A 26,746-nucleotide genomic window follows, 5' to 3' on the forward strand; every position below is an offset into this window, starting at 1 on the left:
TTTTTTTTTAAAGTGTTGTTTTTTCTTGTTTTTGGGGAAAATGGTAAAATTTTTTTTTTTTTTTTTTTTTTTTTTTTGCTAAGGTGAAGGACAAGTGCAATGTGCGCTAGACTTGTTTACTGGATTTGCCTCACGCGTGCGTAAGGAAGGTATATGCTGTGCTGGAGCGCAGGGTTTTTTCCAAGAGGACGCAGCTCAATGTGAATAAAAAAAGAAGACTGCTAAGCCCGAGAGTTTCAAGCAAGTACAAGCAGCGCGTCTGGCCGAGCTGCTCTGACTACACCGTTTCCCCCCCTGAGGGGATGGTCGTGGATCCTCTGGAGCCAGGAGCGACTCAGGGGCTCCTACGCGGCAGCACATTTTTCGTGTTTGAGGGAGACTTTACAGTAAAAGGAGATGAGAGCCACAATTTGCTGCTTCCTGCTGTGGACGACGTACCTGCTGGCCACTGCTGAGGTAAAGTGACCAAATTCAACCAGTTTTTTATTTTTATTTTTTATTCCAATTAGAGTGCAAAGGTCATCTCCTCAAGGGCCACACAAACATACACATAACACTGAAACGCGGTGTTTAATTTAAACTCCATACGAATGAGGTTTGAATTAAAGCCTATGCAAAGAAAATCAAAACAATAAAACCACCGCTAAGATGATTTGAGGCAGCTTCTCTCACAAGTGCGCGTCTCAGAGTAAACACCGCTGCATGCGCAACGCACAACGCAGTTATTTTTGGTCTTTTTTTTTTTTTTTTTTTTGGTGCCAAATCTGTTTGTAGCTTGAGGGCAACTGGGCAAACGTTTTGGTTGGACCAAGCGCGTCCATGGGAACCGCTCTGGCTGATAAAAATAGTTGGTGTTCCTGTAAGGGCTGCGCACGTCTTACTCAACCCGAGGTGCCTGGATGAGGCGCGACAAGTGCAAAGGGTGCGAGGTTGCCGCTCCCGCAGTCTTACAGCTTTCGGTCTGAGTTTCGAGTTCCAGCTTAGCGGAAGAAAGCGATGTGTTTTTCAGAGGTCTAATGTTGCTGATTATTCACTAAATTCGCAACGGATCTTTCTCTCTCTCTGTGGCACCTTGTTGCAGAGTTGGCTTCTCAAAAGGTTTCCTCAGTTGAGTCTTTATTTATACAGCCAAACAAATGCCCCATGTGCTTCCCAATCACTCGACACATCTCTAACCTTATTTTCTTGTTTGATTTCTTTGCCCCCCAACCGCCCCGCTCCCGGCCACAGAAGGAAGTGGAGTTTCCCCAGGAGCTGATCGATCGACTCTCCAACAGTGAAATCCACAGCATCAGCGACCTCCAGCGGTTACTGGAGATTGACTCCGTAGGTAAATTCTGCCTCTTGATACTATCTATTTATTTATTTATTTATTTATTTATTTATTTACTTTTGTTGCGCGTCATGTGTCTGTAGGTCGGACACCCCGGCTTTTGGATATTAATCTGATTAAACCCAACATAAAAAGTCAAGGCTCTTATGTTGCGGCTTTATGATTAACCTAAACAATAGGTTGCGCATTTGAAAAACGCATGATCCGAGACAAGTGCATTTACTGCACACATGTGATGAAGGGTGAGTTCAGTGAACTTGCTTTGTTGCCTCCAGACTGCCACATGTTTTTGTGCCATAAATCCGGTGAAAAGTTGTAGCAGGTTGCAGGTCAAGCCGGGCTTCTTCTCCCTCTGTGTCCCAGACTGTCTTGCTGATTAAATTACATCTGTGTGCTGGAAGAACTTGTTTGCCTTCACATGAGCCTCTATTTACACAGGCTGCTGTCATATATCAAGTTCAGGGCTCCTTCTGTGCAGATTTGCCAACAGAAAGGGGTAATTACCTCTCCTGCTTTACAACTCTCTACATTTCACATTCAGCAAACAAGGGCAGAGACTGGAATTTGAGTTGTTATTGGTCGTAATAGCCACGTTTTATGTTTTCTTGAGCTTCCTCCACACATTTCAATGTATTTTATAGTGCAGAATTTTACAACAGAAGAAAATTGACGTGTGATTATGCTGAGATTTTTTTCTATTCAGCGCCTCTTAATTCAAATCTCTGTAGGCTTTTGGATGCATGTTTTCTTCTAAATATTGAAATTTGTGTATTCCGTTTTGGAAAATAGTTTGAGCTCAGTCAGGTTGGATGGAGAGCATCTACTGACCCAAAGTGAATGTCTAGACTTTGACTAGGCTTTTCCCACACATACTAAATGAATCTCTTGTTGATCTGACAAGCTTGCCGTCCGACTAGAAGGAGAACCTCTGGCCTGGTCCAGAAACTTTTAACTCAACTTTAGGATTATCCCCGTGTTTCCTTCTGTCTTCTCAACAACTGTGACCACCATCCCACATCATGATGCTATCACCACCATGATTCACTGTTGGGATGGTTGGACCAGTTGCAGTTGTGCCAAATCCTTTTTATTCTGTGATGATGAACTCTATCCATAACTTCACCTTGATCTAAATTTTTTTCCATCTCTTGGTGATTTCTTTCTCATCAAGCTTATTCCTCACCAACATTCTCAAACAAACTTCTGAGGCCTTCAAATTACAGCTGCCTCAGTCGCTTGGGGTTAAATTGCACATGGTTGGGATTAGGTGATCTCTGAGGATAATTGCACAGAACATTTTATTCTATCCAGTAAAGGGCCTGGATAGAAATATGCTTTTCAGAAGACCGCATTGTCATTTCTTTCCACTTTAAAATTTAACTCAATTATGTGCTGACCTATCCCATAAAATCCCAATAAAATACGATAATATAAAATGTTTGTGGCTGGAACCTTAACAAAATGTGGGGAAAGTTTTTGCAAAGTTTTATAGGATTTAATTAATAGAACAACTTCGGTGATGGATTTAATTAACATCAAAATGGGCAGTTTTCCACAGCAGGCATCATTTCACTTTACTCTGAGCCCAGAATAAACCGCTTTGGTGCCTCATGGATGAGAAAAGGTGCTTGTAATTGAATTAACGTGTCTTTCTTCAAACAGATTAATGTATTGCAGAGTAACAGCAGTAGGCTAATTATTGTTATACGAGGACATAAATCTGTCTTGAGGGTCAGCTTGGTCAGCCCTGGCCAGCCCATTAAAAGACCCCCAGACGCCAGCCGGAGGGGTATTTTCGGAGCTTTTGTTGCGGATTGTTTGAACTAGGGAAGTTATCAGTGTTAAGGCAAAATACTACGTAGCGTGACATCATCCAGGAGGGGAGATTTTAAAACAGAGGTGAACTTTTCAGAATTAGCTTTTAATTGTTCTGTGATTTCTGTCCCAGGAGGGGGTGAAGTTTGGAAGTGGCAGGATAAACAGGGCGCCCAGGGGTGGCTTGCACTACTCCTGTGCTCAGTGCAGGCTTGCATTTGTTTTTGCAAAGTCCCTGTCCTCAGCTCTGACTGTCAGATGAGATGACCCTGCTGAAGTCTGCAGATGGCTGTCTGGCCCCTGAGGTGCTGCTCTCCTCGTTATACTCCTCCTCCTCTCTGTCCCTGTCTCCCTTCTGAGGTGGCCCCTCGCCTGCCTGCTCTTATCTCTCTCAGTGAAGAACTTTGACAGAAAAGGGAACCTGACTCTTGGTAAGGGGCAGAGGTGGAGGAGGGAGTCGGAGACATCTTGAGACGGCGCTCCGGCTTCAATCGGAGAAGCCGCAGGTTGTTGTGCAATCTACTTTGTCTTCTGTCTCCCGCACAGTTAACAGATAACTCTGACACTAAGAGAGGGGAGTTGCTTGCCACCTGTTATTACCCACAACCGCAGAAGTACCCTGCTGCCTATTAGACTTAAGCCTACATTTTGTCAACTCAGCCACATAGCTGTTAAAAAGAAAGAAGACAAATGAGAAAGAATGACAGACGGAGGGAGTCCCTTACACTGAAAGTCAACAACATGCTGGCTGTTTGTTCAAGGAGAGGGAGAATGAAAGAGAGTGGAGGAGAAGAAGCAAAAGGAGGGAGTTAAGGCCCTTAGCTAATGGAGGGAGTAATTTACCAGTCTTGAAAGCCTGATTCATGGTAAGAGACTGTCTCCTGTCCTCTTGTCTCTTGTCTAGAGACTCTGGGCGTGTGCATACATATTAGTCACCTGGAACCAGGAAAGGATCAAGCCCCCTCTCTCCACCGCTGTAGTCTTTCCACCTCGTTTTCTTTCCTGTTTCTTATGCGGCCTCTCTGTCAAATCCAATATAACTTTCCCTTACATCAAACTTTCCATATTTGCCGTATTCTTCTCCTACCTTTTGTGTATTTCTGACAGTAAGAGATGAAAAGATTTATAGATTGGGGTGTTATGTACAGTAAGAGTGTGTGTGTGAGTGCAATGGTCTGAAAGAATGATCGCTCAGCCCTTTGTTTGACTCCCAGCTTCAGCTGCAGGCAACACTTCCCTTCAGTGAACCTTTAGTTCTGGGTCGCCAACTGGTTGACTGACTCCCTGACAAGCTGGAAGGAAATTCCCCGAACTGTCTCTGACGGACAGACCTGAAAAAAAGAAATGATCAAAAAGCAAATAAACAACTGAACCCAGGGGTGGACGATGTATAGTTTGAGGAAATCCCTTCGAATTACTTTGGTCGAATGCACAAAAAAGCTGAAAGAGTGTTTGCCCACAGTTGAACTCTGTTCAGATATATGTACTTAAGGCTTTTCTACATTATGTAGGATAATGAGAAGAGTTTCTCAGATTGTTGTACAGTGTCTTTTTGCTCAGTGTACATGTGTAGAATAATCCTACACAAGCATGATATACCATAAGAAAGGCAGACCCACCCAGTTTGCAAACATAGTCAGACGCTCTTGGAATCCTGCAGACAAGCTTTATATTTTTATTGCTGTTCTTGCACTTTTTCTTAATCCACCTTAAAAGTCTGGGTGGAGACCAAAACAAGCACATCTTATCAGATGACCGTGAACATGAAAAAAAAAAAACTGAGCTGGCTATGTTAGCAAAAACATGTACTTTCCCCAAAAAACCACAAAGTGATTGAAAAGCAAACATTTGCAGGAAATGAGGGACACAGAACCACTAATTAGGCCTAAAATAAAGGTGACCGGGCCCTACCTGTCAAATGACCACTTTAAGCCTCTGTGTCTGTAAAAGCTGGTTGTTTTTTTCAAGTCAGTGCTGACTCACCTTCGTCTTGCTACAGCTAAAAAAAAGTTTAGCCTAGTCACTGAGGGAGGCTGACATATAATGCCAGCGATTACCCAGTGCACAACTGAACCTCCTACCTGCAGCCAGTGTACTAGAAGTTACCACGCTTGCATGTTTAAGAGAACTGTAAAAACCCTCTGGGAACATAAAATATACTTTATTTCATTATGGCTATGTGGCCAACCAATACTTGGTTGTTAGAAATGCAGTTGAAGATTCTTACTTAATCCTGAAAATGCTTTCATAACAGTGTATTACTCACCATTAAGGGGAAAACAAGAGTTTCTTTTTCTACTGTAGTCGCCAGACTAGCAAAGAGTCACATCTCTGTTTAGTTGTGATTTCCTTTATCTCTGCTGTGATGACTTCATGGCATTCTTGTCTCTATCAGAAATACAATTTATAGCGACTTCCCAGTACGGTAGCCAGACTAACAATGTGTCATATGTTTGAGTCATAACTTTGTTGAGAGGCATGTCCATTTAACTTTGAGCTGTGGTGATGTCACAGGAGTCTCTAGAAATAACATTGTTTCTTTGAGAAATGTAATTCTTAGTATTCATTCCAATGTGGGAACCAGTGTATCACCAGTTCATAGCTTCCAGTCATAGAAATGTTGTGTTCCTTTGTGCCTTATAGAAACCTTTACGGTCTAATCAGAAATAAAATTAACTCTATCCTTCCAAATATCATAATGAGATCGTGACTGAGAGAGGCAGAGTTTGATCTTAATGTGACGAAAATGTAGAACTTGATTTGTATTTAAATCGTTTTTAACGTGTTGAGGTTCATCTAAAACTTTCAGTTTGCACTTTAGGCCTCTTCGAAATTGTTTAGGGAGATTTTTTTTTTTCTTTTCATTCCCACCCTTATTTTTTGTGTGATAAACTTATGCTTAGGATTCATATAGTATCAAAGGCTTACATGAATGCTTTAACTTAACTCTTGCATAAGAAATCTCTGCCTTTTTCCTACTTCCACTTCTTATCTAAAATTCTTGAATAAACAGTTGCAAATCAATCTTATAAACATTTACTCATCTGTTTAGGAGCTTCTTGATTGCACTGTGTTATAACTGGGATTGAATTGCACTGTGTAATTGAATCTCAATGTGACTATGTAACTAGTCTGAACTGGAATGAACTGGGTTTAGGCAAAAGTGTTTCTCCTGTGAACATGACACGTAAAAGTTGAACTTGTTTATTGAATACCCTGTTTGTGACATCATTAACATGGCGTCCTTCTGTTCTGACGAGGTACGGGAAACGATGTTGTTGAGGAGCACAAGCACCACAAGCACCACAACCACCATAAGAACTCGTCCCATCATCACGGTTACTACAATGACCTGAAAAGCTCCCAGCTGCACAGCCGACGCAAGAGGAGCATTGGTAAGACCAGTCGGAGCTCAGAAGTTGCATCATTACATGCGTGACAACTTGGCACACACGGCGTCAACATGCCCTGAAAATAATCCGAAATCTCACTTCTAAAACAGAAGTTCCCAGGACATGAAACAGATCACTTTACACTAATTTCCAACAAAGCTAACAGTTAGTGGTTTTTATACTGCTTTTTAAGGGGGATAAAAGGCACCCTAATGAAGACATCTACCCAGTATTTATTTGCAATCAAGGAATCATGAGAAAGGGAGGCTAGCGCGCGGGGTTGACGGGGACGTCTGACACCAAGCCTTTTAATTGGCCCGAGGCTTGCAGATCTAAAGACACACGCGTCAGGGGAGAAATATATCCTCGAGCGTGGAAATTCCAGACATTCAGGGTTCAAGTTGCAGCTCGCTTCTTCCCTCAGTCAGATTTCTTCCTAAAATGCCACGCGGTACGATATCTGATCGAGGCGTGGAGCCTGCAGAGTGCATGCTCTCCATGATCCTCCCAGCAGTGGAGATGCTGGATGTGGACGAAGCTGCTGGTCGTGTTTCATTTATTTATCCGGCACCATAGGATTATGAGATAGTGTGGCATTTTGGCTGCTCTCCACAGAAGCTCTTGCATTCAATGCATGACAATATCATGCATTATTGACAATATTCAATGCATTCATCTTTACAGGATAATTATTATAATGCAAACAGTTTTACACATCTCAAACCATTGGACATAGATAAAACAAACTATAAAACAAAATTAGTGTAACATTTGCGAACATCTTATTTAAGCATATTTTGATCAGTATTTCTAAAAAGAAATTAGGTAACTTTAAGAAACTAAAAAGGTGTGTTTTAAACTAAGAAAATCTTAAATAAATTGGTTTTGTTTTTTTCTTTTACATTTAACTCCTTAAGTTTACAATTTTATATTCCCAAGTTTAAAAGAAACACAAAATAAGAATTAGGCTATGTTTGACAGACAAATAGGCAACCTCCCAGGGCGGCATCTTTGGCATGAGATTACCCTACCCACTCTCTGTCCAAACCTCCCCCTGTTCCTCTGATCCTCTTACCCCCCCTGTCTGGGTTGCGGATGCCATGGCAACGCCTAATGCATCCACCACCAACACCCCTCCAACCCTTGTTGCTTAGCGAGCTAACAAACGTCTTGCTCTAACACAAAAACTCTCTTAGTTACAAGTTTTTCATGGTTCTTAATTTTTACCAAATTGAAATTTTCATCCACAATATGATCAATAGACACATACCTACCTTGCCATTGAATGCTGGACACCACACATGAACAATGTGATAAGATACCCATTTGAATAAATCAACACCTGGAGCTAATTTCTAATCAATATATTTAAGTACAACATTTTTACAGACATAAAATAACTTGTTCGAATTTAGCAACAATTTCCTATTACGTTTTCAAACCTTTGTTATTCATTTAAATAATGATACAACCCACAAAAATTCCTTTTTATGTAGCATTTGAATTAAACATCTGTGGTTATTAAATTTCCCACCTGCTGAAGTAATGGCCATCTTGCCGAGTCATGCTACGCTAATAAGACTTTTCCTTAGACTTTTAGCTGATCTGAGATCAGGCTTTTGGAAAGCTTGTGTTCTTAACACTCCTAAAAGATGCTAGGTGCGATATGAGCTGCAAGACAAGCAGCTCTCACATCAAGTGAGTCATCAAGAGTACAAGCAGCTGTGTGTGTGAAGATCAGATTCCAACAACACATAAGCACTTAGCTGAGGTCGGTAAATGCGTCACCAGATGTTGTAACATGCACAACAAATGCATTGAGCCACTGTCTCACTTCCAGTCGAAGAGGCCGTCCCGGCAGCATGCAAGACGCGGACGGTGATCTACGAGATCCCCCGGAGCCAGGTGGATCCCACATCTGCCAACTTCCTGATATGGCCGCCCTGTGTGGAGGTGAAGCGCTGCACAGGATGCTGCAACACCAGCAACATGCGCTGTCACCCTTCCCGCAAGCACCACCGCACCGTTAAGGTAAGACTGGATTCCTTAATAAACCAATCATCAATTATTAAGCCAAGTACAAACATGTCTCTTGCCCTCATGTGGTAAGTCTGTCTGGCTTTGTTTTCTGTACAACTCGCACTTCTCTGTGCTTTTTGGGAAAGTAAATCTGAGAATTTAAATCCGATGCCTTAAAATTTTTTAGCATTCAGAGTTTCTGAGACCTGCGAAAGTGGAGAGTTTGCCTGGCAAAATGTGGAGAAAAAATTGAAATGTGAAAATGTTTGCTTTACCTGTCCATCCATTCTCTAATTTTATTCACCAAAGAAGTGAATGAAATTTAGTCCGTCCATCCATCCATCCATCCATCCATCCATCCATCCATCCATCCATCCATCCATCCATCCCTCCCCCCCCCTCCCCTCCCTCCCTAGGGTATCCAACAACAGTGCCCATCCTTCATCTTTTAGCTAGAGTAGCTCATCAGCATGATATTCAAATATCTAATTATAAAACACTATGAAACTTCACAACTTCATTGTGAAATTATATTTCTACTTTAAAATTTGACTAAGAAGGACTGAGATATCTGGAACTCTGACATGAACAATTTGACAGAACACTAAATCACATGCCAATATCTTATTTAGGTGAACCCCTCTTGATACCTTCCCACAAAACGGTCCGTCTGACCTCTACCAATGTCATTTCCTACCATTTCAAAGCATTTCAAACCCCTTTCCATCACTCTGTCTCTTGCTTGGTGTAAGTTCAAGGTGAGGACATCAGAATAGTACAAATGAGAGAAGATGAAAGAAAAGGGAAGGAGGTAGCTGTTGGCTGGGGTATCTGTTGAAGGAATTGCCCAGAGAGGGAAGCTCCTGCCAGGTTTCAAGAAATAAAAAAACAATGTTTGAGATTGTCAGGGTGCCACATGCTGCAGGACTGCTTCAACGTCTTCCTGTTGTTTATTCTTTTGTCTTTTCTGGAAACAGTGTGCCCTTGGACGACAAAATGACAGTGAGAACGAGGAGCATAGCTTTCTTGAAAACATGTCCCTCTGCGCAGGATCAGGGGAGACATGGTAGCAGGACATGAGATGTATTTCTCATTATATTTACAGTGGCGGTATTGAGTTGGGGAACTGCTCTTTTGGGAGGTATGGGGACTATGTGGTCTGCCCTGTGGAAGTTAGAGACAACCAAGGTATAAACAGCGTAGCCAAGAATACTCTGACTGTGTTTGTCTATATCTGTACTTAATTATTGCTGCAGACAGCTTGATCTTGCCCAGTTACTGGGACTGCCAGAGTTGTTTTCCTTTTGCCTTTCATCCAAGTCTTTAAAGATCTCTGCCTGATAGTCTAGTCTAGTCATAAAACAAATGCCAATCCGGGCTATGGAGCTTTTATTAGTAGCAGTTTTTCTATTTTACAGGGATTTTGTGTAATAGGCCATCACAAAGCTGCATTGAGGATGCATGGCTTTCAACGGCTTGGACAAATACAAGTTTATGGTGTGAAAAGTACTTCAAGCTTTGAAAATTTCATGCAGTGTTTTTCAACTTTTTATTCCAAAATAGAAAAAAAATAACCTGTCACTTCTAAGATATGACTTTTCACTTAAACTGAGCGAGATTGGAATTAATTGGAGAACTAACCGCGAGGCCCTTTGTAATGCTAGAGGAGCTGCAGAAACCCACAACTCAGGTGGAATTAACTCCAATCTATGTAGGAGACTCAGCAAACATGTGGAAGAATGTGATCTGGCCAGGTGGGGCAAAATTTAAAGTTTTTGGCAACATTCAAAATGTTCAGTATGCCTGAAAATGTTCTGCACATCACTTGCTACATGACATCCCCATTATGAAACAAGCTTTTCTTTAACAAATACACTGAAGTTGGACAGAGCTACTGGTTTGATGGATGGATCGAAGTTCAGATCAATCCTAGAAGAAAGCACACTAGGCTGCAAAAGACTTGAGACTGGGGCGAAGGTCATTGGGTTTTTGGTCAGAAATGCTGACTCATGTTGTGGTCAAAGTCGAGAGTTCTGATATACCACACAATCATCTGTGTCTGTCTGCATGGAAGAGGCTCAGCTTTTCTGTTTGCCAAACAGCTGGTAAATGTCATCCTCAATAGGAGCTCTGTCTGCAATCGGAGCGACGTAGAGGGATGGAAAGACGCTGCCGACGGCATTTCAAGACATTCAGTTCAGTTATTCCCAGAATGCTCCGTCCAGCTTTGTTTGTGTCCCCCTCATGACATGGGTAAAAAAATGGGCACACAGACAACAGACTGATATTTTGGGGGTGGCAGGGAGGGTGAAAGGCGTTGTGTCCCAAAGGAAGGCATCCCTCAGGGCTTTCTCTTATCAAGTGACATTCATCACATTGTGTGCAAGAAGCATTATGTCAGTGTAAGCTTTGACTTTGAACAGAGGCTCAGTTTGTTCATTTTTCGTTCTTTTATTAGAAAGCTAAAAATTACCTCAGACTGCCAAGGGGTCTGGATTGTTTTTCTTCTGTAAGCCAAGGATCAGCATTGAAGATTTCTGGTGTTTTCTTTCCACCTTACACCAACCTGGATTTGTCTAAACCATTTCTACATCTACTCTTATTCTGCCAATTCACTTGAGACTGGGTATTTAAAGGAAGCATAATAGGTCTGTGCAGGCCCTGTTCTGTACAAGCCTGTATTGTTCATTGGCAGGATAGTGACTTTGCAAAGGAAGAGGAAGTGAGAGGAAGCACATCTTCTTTGCATAATAGTGACATAGTCCAAAACAGCTCATTGAGAAAGGAGCTTGAAATAGGCAGAACTGAGCTGGTGAAATCTACAGAAATCTGCAGAAAATATAGGAAGGATAATAGTTCAACTTAAAGCCGCGAAAGTGTTGGACTTTTGCGTAAGATTATGATATTGTCATCATCTCATACTGACACATGCTTCGTGAGTATTATGTTTAGACCTATATTACCTCTACATATATTTTTTCCCATGAAAAATCATATTGAAACAAAAAAAAAAAAGACTGGCGCACAAACCAAGTAGATTTCTGAAAGAAAAAAAATATTATACAGCAGTGACCGAAAGAAATGAGTAAAAAGTTGAGTTTACATGTTATGTTTACAAATGACATTAGGAAAGAGGAAGTGTGGAGACTCAATTGAAAACAATACAAGCAAAACACGAGAACCAACCTTTTAAATTAGCGTCATGATGTTCCTAATCTAATCTAAAGGGTGTATCACTTTTACCTTTTAGTAGCTTTTAATAGCTGGGAACCTGCAATTGGCTTCCAAGCAAGCATTTCGCGGTGTTTAGAATGGGTTGTCGGGGAACATCTTTGTTGGACATGAGCGTGGGTGAGGGAGAGCGAGTCCTCGACACGATGCAAACCCAGATGAGGCCATTTGTGCGAAGCTGCAGCAAGAGGAAGACAGACCGCAGAGTAATGAAGTGTTGATGGCTACTGGATCAAAGTGGAGGACAATTGAGGCCAGGCGGAAATGGGCCGGTACAGAGTGTGGGGGTCCCACATATCTCTCAGCGCCAGCCTCCAGGTCCTCGACCCCTACACGCAAACATACTCACACATGATTATCCCAGCAGACGGTGGGTCATGGCGGGGTACTGGGGGGGGGGAAGGAGGGTAGCGGTAGCTGTACCCCTGTGGTTTTGTGGGACTCTGACTTACGGGGTGTTTCATAAATAAAAGTGTGGCGTTGATACAGTGAGAATGATTTATGGTCATGTGAGGGACAGGGTAGGGGGGGGTTCAGATGGGAGTGAGGGGCCTCTGTGTTTGAAGTGCCTTGCAGCTGTGAATTATTTACCCTTTGATTCGGTCAGCTCTCCTGGTGGATGAAGCAGGGTGAGGGAGTTTGTGTGAACATGGCGGGGCAGGTCGCAGACCATGGGAGTGTCTGAGATGTTGGCTACTGCTGCAGCGGCTGGAACACTTCAGCAGGGAGAGAAGCAGTATTTTTAAAATCATATTTGACTCAATAGTCTGTATTTTTACTTCACTCCTTCCCTGCTGTCCTCCCTCCTGCTCCTCATGCTTCAGCCCATCCAGATCACCTCTCTGCGCACTTCAGTGTTGGAGTCTGATTGTCTGACGTGTGAAATAGTTGTTCACTCCCTCTGTCTCTCCTGAAACTGCAACTCTCTAATTTTACCCCACTTGTCAAGGCTCTGCATCATCTGTGCTCTCTCTCATTAAATCTCATTCACTTTTCATCCTTTGCGATGCTTAGTAATGTCCCTTTCTGAAATTATGGTTTCTGTCAATGCACTTGGAGTCTGGAATGAACAGGAGTTTGCTACTTTTTTCCACCCTTGACTACTGGAACTAGGCTTGGGCTGGTATGAGACTCTCACGGTATTTCAGTATTAGTAAAATAATTCAATACAAAAATGTAAAATAGGATTTAATTGGTCTCACATTGATTTTACAACATTTATTTCAATTTCAATTAATAGTCTAAAGCTATGTGTTGTCCTAACTTCACATACCTCTTTTAATACTCTGCTCTCTTTAGCGCAATACAAGTTTAAAAAACAGATATTTTAATGGTACTTACTCAGGAAGTAACTATAAAAATTCATTTATTTACTGTCCTGTTGGGGATACACTTGAACAGTTGTATTTATCGTTCTTAAAAGCCATCAAGCTGACTGGCATGATGGAGCAACATGTAGGGGTGGGGCATTAATTTATGCTCCCTACAGCTGGATAAAACTCATTTTTTCCTTGTTGCCCATTAAAAGGAGTTGAAATCATAGGGATGAGTTGAAGGAAAAATGTTGTATTTTTGAAATCGTAAAGGTTTGGGTATGGCTTGGTATGGTTTTGTGCGCAAGCTAGTTCTTGCATCAACATCAGGCGCACTACGCTCACTGTAGTTCTTATTTTAAACAGTAGATGTCACTGCATAGTGTGTAAACAGTAATTCATAACTGAAGAAGAACTTAGAACAAGTGTATTTCCTACATACAACTGTGGTCTCACAGTTTGACTTTGCAAGTGTTGCTTTTACGCAACATTGAACCCTCGGCAACATTTTGCAAGAAATGCACCTTCAGACTTCAATCATTCGCATCTTTATTAAAACAAATGTGCTTCGTTAATATACTTTCTTTTCTTTTATTTATTTCATTGCACAAACAAAAATAGTAACAGATGGAGATGCACAAAGCCTCTTCTTTCTCCTCTTTTTTTTTCTGGGCAGTAAACACAGACTGTCTCTGTTGCCTGTTTTCCCTCCTGATGGATGAATTGTGACCCTGCCCAGCCTCTTTCCACCCCTCTCCATTCTGCAAACATACACATGCACTTTTTATTTATTTTTGCTTCAATCTGTCACTGTTCCAGTTTGCCATGGCCCGCGGTGCACATCCACATCCCTGCTGTGTTTTACTTGGAAGTCCGGAGCAAAACTTTCCCCTTCCTTCATCATGCTCTCATCGTCAGTGTTCTGTGCTCAGGGAATTCCCAATTAGCCCCGACTCGGACAAACGGCTTCACACAGAAGGGCTGCTGGTGACACTGGGGACAAGCCAAAACCAAAAGGGGGTGTGATTCCCAGACCCTCAAGCCTCACCCCCAACCCTCTGGATTGGATATCATTCCACTGCCACTCAGGGGACTCTTTCTCAGGGCCTGGATTTCCAGGGAGTTTAAAGCGGTTTGATTTATACAAAGAGAGTGTGGGGCCCTGTGTCGTAGCATGGGAGAGGGGCGCTTTCTTATCTAGGTTTTAAATGGGAAGTCACTGACTGTGCAACAGAGTGTAAGTCTCTGTTAATAAGATAATGATGCTACAACAAAAGTCCTCATCAGCTCTCACTTCTAACACAGGAAAGCAACCCAATGCATCTAGATGTGATGATGGCAACTCTCTGAGGTTTACACTGTGTACCAGAATTGGGAAGAAAGGCGATGTACGTAACTTGACGCGTGATATGGCTTTTTGTATCATATTGCCAGCCCAGCATATTTCAGAAACTGCTGGATATGTTTGGTTTTTAAAGACTTGACTAAAATGTGGATTTAAAGAGAATGATAAAAAAAAATAAAAATACAAGAGGCAGTTGTGTGGATGAAAATGCCTATTGAGGTCAGAGCTCAGAAGGAAGAATTGTACACAAACTCAGTGAAATTGAAATCGAGATCGATTTCATAGACATGCAGCTGACAAATCAGCAGCGATTGTATGATGCTGCAGTGTGGATATGCACCACGTTCTCCTAGGAAGGTTTTTGACACCTTGTTGAATTTTACCAAGAATATTTAAGGGAGCCTTGATGGAGAATCCCGTGCCTTACTTGGTATTAGGAAGGTACACCTATAATTAGAAATTATGTTTGTTTGCTTGATATAAGAGCGATTATGGCCCTGCTATGTGCAGGTCATCGAAACAAATGAACCGCTGGGGTTCACATCAAGGGAGGCCATTTCTTCATCCTTCTGTCAATAGCCGTTTGTTTGGCCCGGAAGAGCTAGTGTGTGTCTTAGTCATTAGGATTAGCGTCAGTTAGTAAGTCTTAGATGAGACTTTGTCTTCTTCGCTTCCTGCTTGCAACTTCTGGAGCGTTTGCTCAGAAGTTGTGAGCGCAGACATTCTCGTAACCAGCATCAGCAGACAAGCTGTCCGGACAGGCAGCTGCATCTTTCATCTCTTTCTCCTTTCATCCGTATTTTCCAGTAAGATAATCGGATTAAATGCTGGCTGCGGTTTTCTGAGAAAGTTGCATCATTTCGGGGATGTTTAGCACACTTTTTGTAGACAAATGCAAACCTTTGATAAGTTTTCTATCTGTCGTGTCAGTGTTGGTTTAATAAATTTCCCAAATGGGTAACCTAGAAACCCAGTGTTAATAGGTAACACATGAACACCTTCTAATGCAAGTCATGATCATGGCGAGGTACTCCGCCCAGTCCTTAAATAACCACCTCTGTTTGTACACACACATGCTTACTCCCCTGTGAGAGCTAATGAGAACGGTGGTTAACCTTCCTACTCCTAGTTTCTTCCTCACTCTGGCCTTTCACCCGCTCCTCTTCTGTTTCATGGCTCGGAAACAGCAAACACACCACCAATAACCCAGACACCATTGTCCTCTGTTTGCGCTCCACATACCTCCCCTGCCTGCTTGTCCTCTTTTCACTGCCTTTCTTCTTCTCTTCTTTTCCACAGATAGAAACTGTTGCAAAGGAGTGGCTGCTAAAAACTGCTTGCCCTTTGCCTCTTTGCTGCCTCAGTTCCAGTCGCCCTACCCGCCCCCCCACCTCTCTGTACCACAAAAAGCAACTCTCTCCCTTTTTGAATTTCAGCATTATTGTTTGTTTTATCAGACAGGGATTGGTATGTTGATTTGTCTGCATGACTGACTCACCACCAAGAGCCAGGCTTGGCCCTGTGCCATCGTGGGATAGAGGAAAACAGACTCTCACTGGTTTTGTGCGTGCAGAAGCTTCATGCCGAGTACAAGACCGTGTTGCTCATATCGCTGCTGAGTGCTGGGAGGTTGTCAGCCAATATCCTTTCTCGTGCTGCAACTGGCATAGGTGAAGCTGAGGAAATTGTTTCCCTGTGGTTCCAGAGCCTTCGGGGATGATTTGAGATGTTACCTTTCTTGATGTTCAGATCAGAGGGGCAACAGCATGTGCCCACCTTTTCTCCTCAGTTGCACAAGAGTATCATCATAACCTCCATGCAACCTTTTCTGCTCAGCTTTCATCTGAGCTTTAATCAGTAGTGCATTGTTGATGAAGGCTCAGAACATTCATAACTCTTGGATTGGTGGTTGTAACAAGCTGTGCCTTGGAATGACTGGAATTCTTGTTGTGCATTTTGTGCTTGTTTGACCGTTTTCTGAGCTTAGAACTGATTGTGCAGAGCCCTGAAAAAAATATTCTTTTGAACTTTATACAAATTTTGTAACATTGCAGTCACATATTTTATTGTACAAATAAAATATGTTTGATGATTTACATTTTTCTAAATCATGGAACTGTCTTGTGCAAACTCACATTTGATTTCCCTGAGTTAATAAACTAAGTAATCCATAGCTGTGAGTATTTTGAGTGTCTCTGGCCTCTGCGCATTTTCCCCCCCAAATTCTTTGCTAACCAAATTGATTTAGTTCTGGACAATCTAATACTTAATAATATACTTTGATCTAAGCTTTTACATTAGTAGCTGTGGCTGCATCCTTGGAATTGTTGTCCTGTTAAATGGCGAACTTCGGTCACAGTCTCATATCTTTTCTACCTCCTGACACAGAAGTCTGCAAACCAGTCAATTTGTGAACATCAGCAGCATAGAAATGACCAAACAGCTCTAAATTTTCTCTGTGTCCTGGAACAGTCTTCTTTTGTGTGTGTAATACTTGAAAACATCCATCTGCCTCCACTGATGTGCTTGATATGAACGAATATCAGCAAAAGAATGCCTTCCCCATAGTTTGTGGGAAGCTGCAAACAGGGCCGGCTTACTTTCAGCAGTGTCTGTGGTTGTACGGTGACAAAATAAAAAAAAAAGGTTTAAAGTAGGATGGATATTTTAGAAGGCTCTGTAGATTTCCTACATGCAAGCAAAGCAGAACGTTCCATAATCCATGTAGAAACACGGCTTAAAATCAACATGTCGAGGCAAGGTGAATGAGTTTAGGTGTCTGTTTGGATGTGGATGCTTTGGGTCGGAGCTGAGGGGATCTCCCAGCTTCTTTTCTTTTGCCAGAGCAAACCTTCCCAGGGCCTGAGGGTGCAGTATGCTCTATCCTACCCCTCATCCCTCCTCCTTCAACTCATAGCGGGGTCATACACTCCATTCAGACGCTTACAGACCATAGAGCACACAACAAGTGAAACCTAATGAATCAGGCACTGAGGAATGCTCCTGTCACACTCCAAACACAACAAGCAAAGCCTTAGCTGAGTTTTTTATGAATTAGTTTATGCGTGTGCCATCAGTCATGGGACTACACCTCTTGATGTTTGCCGGTGGGCAAATAGAGTGTGCATTCATTGACACACACACACAGGGAAGAGTAAATGTGCAGGACCCTATAGCTAATCTTTCTCCTCTTCCTTTCCTTTAGGTAGCCAAGGTGGAGTACGTGAGGAGGAGACCCAAGCTGAAGGAGGTCTTTGTGAGGTTAGAGGACCACCTGGAGTGCTTGTGCACATCGCAACATCACGTGGTAGAACACTTAGATCCAGAAACAGGTAAATAAATACAAGCTGGGATTTCCTTCACATCTTCCTTAAATGATGTTTCCGAAGTCCCTTTCAAATACCGTGTTTGTTATTCTAAAGTTTGATGGCCGAAATCCCGCGCCTACACTTTTGTCACTGTGCACGCCTCCTTATTCTCTCTGTCTGCTTTGGATTAAATGAACCCTTACCTCCAAATGCTTCCAAGCAGACATGCACACCTGCAAGGTGACTCTCTGTTTGAAAACTGTAAAGCTTTGAGCCTTGCTCTGTGAGAATTTGTGTGTTAAGGGTGTGTGTTCAAAGGCTGCTTGGCATGACAGCAGTTAACGTGCCTTGATCTGAAGGTTTCCTATATCTGTGTGCAGATAAGCGCTGTAATGTGCGCAGATAAGGCACCTGAAGAATTTAAACCGAGTTAAATTTTTGCACTCTCTGCTTCTGTCCCAGGGCTGTTGCGGTTTCTTCGGTTTCCATAAAGCCTGCTTCTTGCTTTAAATCCTCCTTCCTCTTCACCCTCCCCAACTTTTGTGTTTTCAGGCCATCGTAGGGTTAAAGGTAGAAAAAGGAAACCTAAAAAGCTAAGGCCCACCCAGGACTTATTGGTGACATAATAAAGGTGCTCATATTACCCAAAGTCCACTGCAAAGCTGTGACAGGACACAGGTAGGAATTGAGCACTGACGTCACCTTTTGGCGTCACACTGGCCCAACCAAGGCCAAAACTGGGCCTGCCAATCACCGTCACCAATCACAGTGTGAGGAGGAGGAGAGCTACCAAGTTTTACCTCCACGTCCCAATTGTGCATGTTGAATTTGTGGCCTCTTGAGCATGCTCACTTTGCACAAGTGTTTTGTTTCACAGCAGTGGTCTTGCGACTTGTTGAGTGCATCATCAGTTTGTTTCGTCTAACCTCTAAAGAGGCACCCTCCTCTCTTAATTATCTCTTGCTCCTCTTTAAGTTACAGTGCCTTGCAAAATCATTCATACCCCCTGAACATTTTCACTTGTCACTTTAAAAATCATAAACGCTCAATTCCATTTATTGGTATTATACATAACAGACCAATGCCAAGTTGCCTTTTTTTTTTTTTTTTCTTTTTTTTTTGCCAATTACAGTTATACTGTATGTTTTCCAGTTCAGATTATGTTTTAAATAATCCTCCTTGGGACATTAAAGATTGTTTTATTACTTTGAGTTTAAAAGTAAACTGAAAACAAATACTCATCACATTTCTCAGATTCAAATAGTTTATTGTATAAAATACTATTAAGATACATTGCTAATTTGTGGTTTCTGGACAAAATGTGAGAGTTCATGGGGTGTAAATACTTTTGGGATTCACTGTATCACCACATTTTTTTTCCCTGTACTATCCTTTGTACACAGAAAAATCACCCGGAACGTAAACTGTTCTTCAGCTGATCAAGTTGTTCTGTATATGGGGGAACTTAATTCAGAACATCATTGGTTATAAGTGTGTTGTGTCAGTTTGCAGGGAATGCATGGATTCAAATGCTGAGGTTGGGATGTGATTGCAGAGATCTACAAAGATCTCTTTTGTAATAATAAAATGTGAGTCTTTGCATTTGTGATAGTAATTTCAGCTTTGTCTCTCTGTCCTGCAGCGGATGTGAGGTGAGACCTCCCAGAATAAGGGGCAGCATCACGGGATGGACCTAAACCAGAAGAGGACACCGTTTTCTTTGTCTGTCTCTCCACCCACCATGCAAACATTGTTCAAGGAAAATATACTTTCTCCAAAAGTCTTGAGACTGAAAAATAGACAACAGACTAAAAATACAGAATGCCAAAGGTGCTTTCAAAACCAGTAATGATGAGGGCAACTGAACTGTGCTGCTGATTACGAAGAAAAAAAACAAAAAAGAAGATGCCGTGAAGCTCAGACTTCAAGAGGATGGAAGGAATTTGGGATGAACAATTCAAAAGACACGCAAAATGGAAAATAGACTGTGGGATCAGACTTTTTTTTGTGAATCCAGTGCTATAGCTCAAAGTGCCCTGTTTGTATAAAAAAACTGTTGCATTCATAAAAAGAAAGCAAAAGGAAGATAGGAGTAAAGATGCAAGGAAACAGTTTGGGAGTGTTCATTTTTCCTATAAGAGGCAGAAAACATTGTGACTGATGGACAATTTGTTCAAATTAAGGAAGAAACAGCCTCAGAGACTTCCGGTTTTGAAATTGCCTTACCTGCTATGTACATATAGATCTAAAAACAAAAAAACAAAAAAACAAAAAAAAAAAACAGAGGATGCGCCGCTGCTTACAAACTATTTATGTGTGTGGACATTTGCTTTTGTCACTTTCAGTCTTCGAGAAAGGACAAAAAAAATATGTTTTTATTAATTTCCGCAGACATACTGGTATGTTTGGTCCAGTCCTTTGCTTTCACCAGTATCACAATCTCAGTGTCATTTTTGTTTTTTAGCAGTTGTTTTTTTTTTCCATCGTCAACCATGTTTCGTATTATATTGCAGTATATCTGATTGATGTCAAGTCTTGCATATGGTTCAGATGTATGTGTGCAAGGAGGAGATGTGAGAGTTAGTAAAGGAAGATGTTTTATTTTTGTTATGAAATATATTATGCATACTTATATCCAAGCAGGAATGATGTTTTCTTTCTTCTTTTTTTTTTTGGAAAACAATGCAAATCATTTTAGCAGATGGTCAAATTGGTAAGGTTGAAATCTGTTTTCATCACTTTTGTACAAGGGTATAAAAAAGCAGAATCAATAGCTAGTGGTAGTTTATATTTCCTTATGCTGCAGTCATGCTCCTTTTTTCCAGACAAACAAACAAGCAGATATTACAATATGTCGATGACAATCGCATAACTATACCAGAAAAGGTACCACAGTGTACAGATCTAAGTAAAAGTGTAGTTGTAGTTGGGTCTGTGTCCTTACAATGAAGCGATATTTGGTGCCTTAAACTCCTGTTTAGGATTCACTTTAATTTGATTTACGTTTACATGTTTAAATCTTTTGTCTCTAAATCCATAGTTTCCATGCCAGTCAACAAAATGCTACAGGTCAATGAGCTGAGTCCAAATTTCAGACAAATTTATCTGACATCCATATCAGAAGTGAAAGAAAATTTGATGTGCACTTGTGTTGAATTAAAGGTACGTTCCTTGTTTTGTGTAAGGATACCAGTAGTTTAAAAATCTGTCAATGAATGCTAAAAGCTTATGAATGCAGATCAAAGATTCAGTATCCAGCAGAGATATAACCAGAGTAGGATGGATTGGTTTTGATCAAAGCACATTTATGTGCTGAAAAGGGCCAAAGTCCAGAATCCAGTTAAGAATCCTTGGTTTCCAGTGATCTGTACTTCTAAATGTGTAAAAAAAAAAAAACAACAACATAAAATTATACCATAACATTGGTCTTATTATGGTATGCAAAATGTATCTAAATTAACAGGAAATTTTGGTTAGAGGTATTTTATGTCCATATCATGAAGCACAACTATACAAGTCACTGAAGACCTTTTCTCTTCTTACACATTTTTTAGTGATTGTTTTTGCAAACTGAAAATCCCTGTCTACAAATAAATTAAAAGTTAAATTAATCCAAGTTACAGGGTGTTGCTTGCTGCTGAGCAAAACTTAATGGTTAACATTGATAGACACATCTATGATGTCCTGGTTTGGATTGAAAGTAAAAATCTATATGTCCCGTTTAAGAGGTTCATTTTGAGCTCACATTTTCTGTGAACATACCTGTGGATTGATATCATGTCACGTTTACAACTCTGGGTTTAGGTTTGCCTTTACTTTGACTGGGGGCACAATAAGCAAAACGTCTTTTGCAATACAAACATTTCCACAAAGACACAAAGGTAAGTTGTGTTGTATAGATAGTCGTAGATTGTGTATTTGTAGCAAGAGGTTGTTTTTCATACATATCTGGAAAACTGATAAGGAAGATGCCCGCCCGATCAGCTTCACAAGTGCACGTTATGCCTCAAAGAGCAAAGTCCGCCTTGAAAGAGTGAATGAGTGAGCAAAGCAAATCGACGACTGCATGAATGCCCTCCTTGTTTAGTCAGGCTTTACTCCCAGTGTTGACAGGAGAACAAATCACTCCACCCTGTGGAGGGGACTTGCTCTTTATGCACTCATGTACAATCAGGACAAATGATGAGTTCACTGAGGTGGTCTGAAAACATTACAGTGCTGGCCAGACCTTGCACCCTATCTGAACAAACAACCGCCTCATTTACCAGGTAGTTAACAGTGATGAATGTGGATCAACAGCAGAAAACTGGGATTATTCTTGCAAAGCAAAGGGAATGTCACCGCAGTGGAATCACGTGAAAAATCTTACAACAGCTTGTGATTTTTTTGGAAAAGCCGACTAGTGCCATGTTTATAAGGTGGATCGTTTAACACTGTTCACATTAAGATTACATCGATGTACGGTTGTATTTCCTCTCATACATGATTTAATAATGCCATTATGCTATATGTTAGGCTTCCGTTGGACAAATGTGCAAATAATAATTCCTTTGTTTTCAGTAATAAATGCATTTCTGTTAATGAAAAGGTTCAACAGATGTTTAGTTCCAAAACTTATGCCACCTATTACGCAAAGTACAAAATAGTTACACCAGCACAATAGCAAGCAAAAAGACCTGATGCATTTAGTTTAAAATGTTGCAAAACAAAAGAAAGGTTAAGGCAGAGCTTGTTTTTATTGCAACATTTCTTGCAAAAAATAAAAAATAAAAATAGTTGCTGAATGTAACTCTTTTGCAGTTACGTTGGCTAAGGCCAGTGTAGCTTGTTTGACTGAACAAGAGGCAGCAAACTTTTTAAACATTTGAGTTGTTTTAAATGGCTGAAGATTAAATCAGCTAAAATGCACACTCCGTCTGAATAGCTCTTAACCTTCCACAAATGAGGATTTAATTTCTTTTCTACACACTAATTGATATAATTATCACTGACTATGCATCCAAAGAAGCTCTATGCAACAGTAGAAATCCAATACGATTTTGTGTCAGGGTTCATACTAAAGTAGAGATGCCAAGAGACTTATTAACTTTGGGCTCTTAAAATCTTCTAACAGGATTAAACATTGTGAACTATTTCTCAAATGTGTGAAGTTTACTTAAACAAGTACTGCAGCTGCAGGCGTCCCGAAAGCCACAAGTGAGGATGGTGATGTAAAGGAAATAAGAGCTTTTTCAGGCTTGCACAGTGAGCATGAGCTGAGCTTTACTCTAGTACACATCGGGAACAGACGAAAGGTTCAGGGGGCTTTATTGCTTTTCCCAAGGAGCTCACCCTAATCCCAGGGTGGAGGGACATGAAAGTCCTTCTCCTTTCGACTTCCCCGCTATACACCCAACTTATTACCTCAATAGGAAGCCAGATAAAGAAAGGCAACACATGAAAGAGAAGAAAGGATCAGAGAGACAGCAATTCGACAAGCTAGAGGAACGGGAGGGATAAACTCAAAAAAAGTAGAGATAAAAGGAGGAGCACAGGAATTGATTGATTTTATTGTTTTTATCTGACATGCACAGCTTTATTTTAAAAAGGCGAGGAGAGAGGTTGAAGTGGGGATTTAGAGTGCATGGCGTGTTCACCACACAGAGAAAGAAAGCAATATGTCATGGTGTGGAAAGAGGGAGGAGGAGTGGGGATACCCCGAGGAGTGAGAGTGCAATAGGATGGAGACGGGTGGGGGGGGGGGTTGGAAAATAAAGAAAAGAGGGAACAGCGTGGACTCAAGATGTGGATAATCGGCACCACGGCAAGAGAGGCCAGACAGGTCAGCTCTTAAGTGGACGTGCTTCTATAAACAATACCAGAGGGGCACAAAGGTCAGGCAAGGTGTGAAGAGCGGGCTGCTGAATGGGCTTTATGTTGCTGTGTGCATGTATGCCTTTGCATGTGAAAGTCTGCAAATGTGCATGATTGTGCATGCATTTGAACAATACAGAGAAGGTCTCCCAGTGTGAAACACGCCCCACTGGAATTTTAGGCTCTTCCAAAGAGCAAACTGGGATTTTTAATGCCTACAATACAAAGGGTCAGAGTTCAGGGTTCACAGATCATAAGAGGATGTGGCAAGTGGTGCTAAATGAATCGTCAAGCTTAGATCAGCTTCCTCCGGTTCTGTATTACAGCTCATAATGCTCTAAATGCATGTCGCTGAAGATGTTATCTAGATCTTAATGAGCAACCTTGTCAGGATTAGCCATGGCTTTTACCATCGTTTCTTACATCCCGCCATCTGCCCCTTAACTTGTTCCCCAATTTCCCCCCCCCTGTTATGTTTCTCCTCTCTTCCCCAACCTGTGGCCTCCGGGTTTTGAGGAAAGGCAGAGGTGGCCTTTGAAGAAGGTGGCAGCCAAGTTTGTCTGGGGCCACAGCCATGAATGAATGTCTTTGTTGTTCGCCGTCCTCCTACGTCTTCATATCCTACTCCCCCCGCCCCGCCGCCTCCTTGCTTCACTCAGTATCCTCCATCTGCCCCCCACAAGCTCACACCAACACACTCATGCCCTTGCTGGGGCCCACTTTGTACAAATGACCCCGCTAATTATGTATTTAAGGTATTTGGCTCCTGTGAAACAGCTTCGGGGGTTAGCGGTGGAAGGTGGCGAGGCGGTTGGAGAGGGGAAGGTGTATAGGGCCCGTGGTGTGGTCCATGGTCTCATGGCTATCATTACTGCCCAGCGTTGAATGTAAACACTGGATTAGGGCAGGAAAGGTTTATTCAAGCGACAGATAGTTGAGGTTATGGTTTTTGACTGTGCTCTGGAGTTTCTGCTTTCTGGTTTCACCTCTGGGTGGCAAGTCCCTCAGAAACACTTACGTCTCTTACCTCATTCAGGTGAAGCAATGTTGACTGAGTTTAAAAAAAACACCAAAAACAAAAACAAAAAAAAAAGACAAGTCAAACTTTTAATCTCTTAAAGATGTGCGTTGATGCAAAAAAACAATTTTACGACCTTTTGGGCTCCATTAAAAATCTTCACCTTCTCATTACGGAGAATTACTGTAGCATTGCTCCAAAAGCCACAAAATGTTGGGTACTGACTAAATATAACATTCATAAGTTTATAATATAAGCACCTTATTGCTTACTGACCAAAGGTATAAAGATGAGGGCAACAAACTCAATTAAGAGTTATAGATGCATGTCAATGTATTATCTATAAAAATAAGTAAATACCTCAAATAATTTCAGCTTCTGTTGAAATAGCATTTGATGTTGAAACATTTTAAAATATCTAACATTCAGTTTGAATTAACTCCTATTCCTGTTTGCCTAATCTTGTTAGAGTCCTCTCTCGTACTGCCCAATCTTCACCTGACCTGCATGAAAAAAATAAAATCAAATTATATTCTTGCAGTAAAATTAATGAATTTCTAACCCCACTGAGTCGCTACACTCAAGTTAAAGCAGAAAAAAAGGGAAAGAAATAGCTCTAGAAATTCAGTGCTGACCTCGGTCAAGTGAAGAGAGGCATTTGAATGCTGATAAGCTGGAGTTGGACCATAGCTTGGTAGATTCTTTGTGGCACTGATAAAGATAAGAACCTGTGGCCAAGTAGCACAGATTCCTCCATATTTGCAGTTTTTTAACAGCAGTATTGAAATTAGTTTTGACTTTCTTTCTAGAAACTGCATATCTTTCCCCTTTACAATAGATCTTTTTTTTCTTCCTGTCTGGCTGAGGTGAGTGCGACAGGGCTGCTGTCTGTCCCAATAAAACTCAAGGAAGGAAGAGTCAAGAGAAGAAGGGAGAGAAAGTGGGTGTAGAGCAGGAACTACAGAGAGTAGCTGTCTCTCGAGAGCGATAAGTCAGCCTCTAATGGGAGAGGAAGCTCGCGAGTGTTGTAATTAGAAAGGGAGAAGCGCCGCTTTCCAGTGGCTGCTTTTGAAAGAGGATTAGTGTGTGAGGGTGCATGTTTTCTAGTGGGAGCGCAACGGGAGAAGCCAGTTTTCCTTTGCACATCAAATAAATCAAAAGTCTACAATTAGAAGGAAGGAGTGAGGAGTGTTTGGCTTGTGGGAAGAAATGATGAGGGCTCAGAATCTGTCACTGCTGATGAGAAATAAGGACTTATGTGCGATTGTATGTGTGAGGTCGGGAGTAGCCAGTGCAACCGACATTCCTGAGCCGGCAGTATTATTGATTGCAGTGTAACCATTATCAGTGTTTACTTTGATCCGTCATCATCAGAGGAGTAATGTACTCAGCTGAACTTGGCCTCCCAGAGATGCTTGACTTCATTGAGATGATGATATTCAGGATGTTCTTTGCCTCGTTATTTCGGGCGCCGTCGAGACGCAGTCCAAGTAAAAGCATGAATCGAACAGTCCCATAATTCAGCTGTTCGATGAGACCACCTGGTTTAGCAGCCATGGACACACACAGGAACCCAGCGTTCCCTTATCTTCAAGGAAAAATCTTGTCAGTAAACTGGGCAGAAGCGCGCGCTCGCACACACACACACACACACACACACACACACACACACACACACACAGACCTCACTGTGTTGACAAAAAGAAGAAAAGATGGCATGAGGAAGAAGTGAGGTAGCAGGCGCCCTCCTATCTGTCTGATGAGGGTATGATGAGAGCATCACAGACCTCACACTGTTCAGCCCAGCTGGCAGGTGGCAAACACACCTGGTGCCAAAGTGTGGATCAGCGGACATGTTCACAAAGAAAAGAAAGATCTGAAATTCATCTCTATGGGGCCTATTGTTAAGCACACGTTGTGGACATTTCCAAAGCAGATCAGGTTTTTAAATTGAATTGCTCTGTTTTCTCTTCAAGTGTAAATGGTCATTTACTTTATAGGTAGATTTCATTGTGTCACACATCAACCACAAGCATCAATGTGTATATATATATATATATATATATATATATATATATATATATATATATATATATATATCTGACTTCCACCCCACATA

General features: G+C 41.6%; 1 protein-coding gene across 3 annotated transcripts; it reads left to right on the top strand.

Annotated features, from left to right (window-relative positions):
• The first annotated feature begins 37 nt into the window (after nt 1-37).
• pdgfab (platelet-derived growth factor alpha polypeptide b) lies at nt 38-20,885 on the top strand. Of its 3 annotated transcripts, none has more exons than XR_001423696.1 (7): nt 38-456; nt 1,234-1,330; nt 6,409-6,543; nt 8,381-8,571; nt 17,654-17,780; nt 18,309-18,434; nt 19,399-20,885. XR_001423696.1 is itself a non-coding variant. In XM_015026044.1 (6 exons), exons 1-6 carry the CDS (start codon nt 397-399, stop codon nt 19,410-19,412), a joined length of 627 nt encoding a protein of 208 aa, XP_014881530.1. In that variant the 5' UTR covers nt 40-396; the 3' UTR covers nt 19,413-20,885. The 3 variants fall into 3 exon arrangements, 1 of the variants encoding a protein (XP_014881530.1); XR_001423695.1 differs by having other exon boundaries at nt 39-456; nt 1,231-1,330; XM_015026044.1 differs by lacking the exon at nt 18,309-18,434 and having other exon boundaries at nt 40-456; nt 1,231-1,330.
• Nucleotides 20,886-26,746: the final 5,861 nt, after the last annotated feature.

The sequence above is a fragment of the Poecilia latipinna genome, unplaced genomic scaffold, assembly GCF_001443285.1.
Source record: "Poecilia latipinna isolate Pla-1442-1.1 unplaced genomic scaffold, P_latipinna-1.0 Scaffold96, whole genome shotgun sequence".
In the NCBI taxonomy this organism is placed as follows: domain Eukaryota; kingdom Metazoa; phylum Chordata; class Actinopteri; order Cyprinodontiformes; family Poeciliidae; genus Poecilia; species Poecilia latipinna.

Bases quoted from the DNA above. Each gene is read 5' to 3' on its own strand.
- pdgfab (XM_015026044.1), top strand. From the start codon at position 397: ATGAGAGCCACAATTTGCTGCTTCCTGCTGTGGACGACGTACCTGCTG. The intron at 6,544-8,380 runs GTAAGACCAGTC...TCTCACTTCCAG, and splicing joins CCGACGCAAGAGGAGCATTG to TCGAAGAGGCCGTCCCGGCA. The intron at 8,572-17,653 runs GTAAGACTGGAT...CCTTTCCTTTAG, and splicing joins AGCACCACCGCACCGTTAAG to GTAGCCAAGGTGGAGTACGT.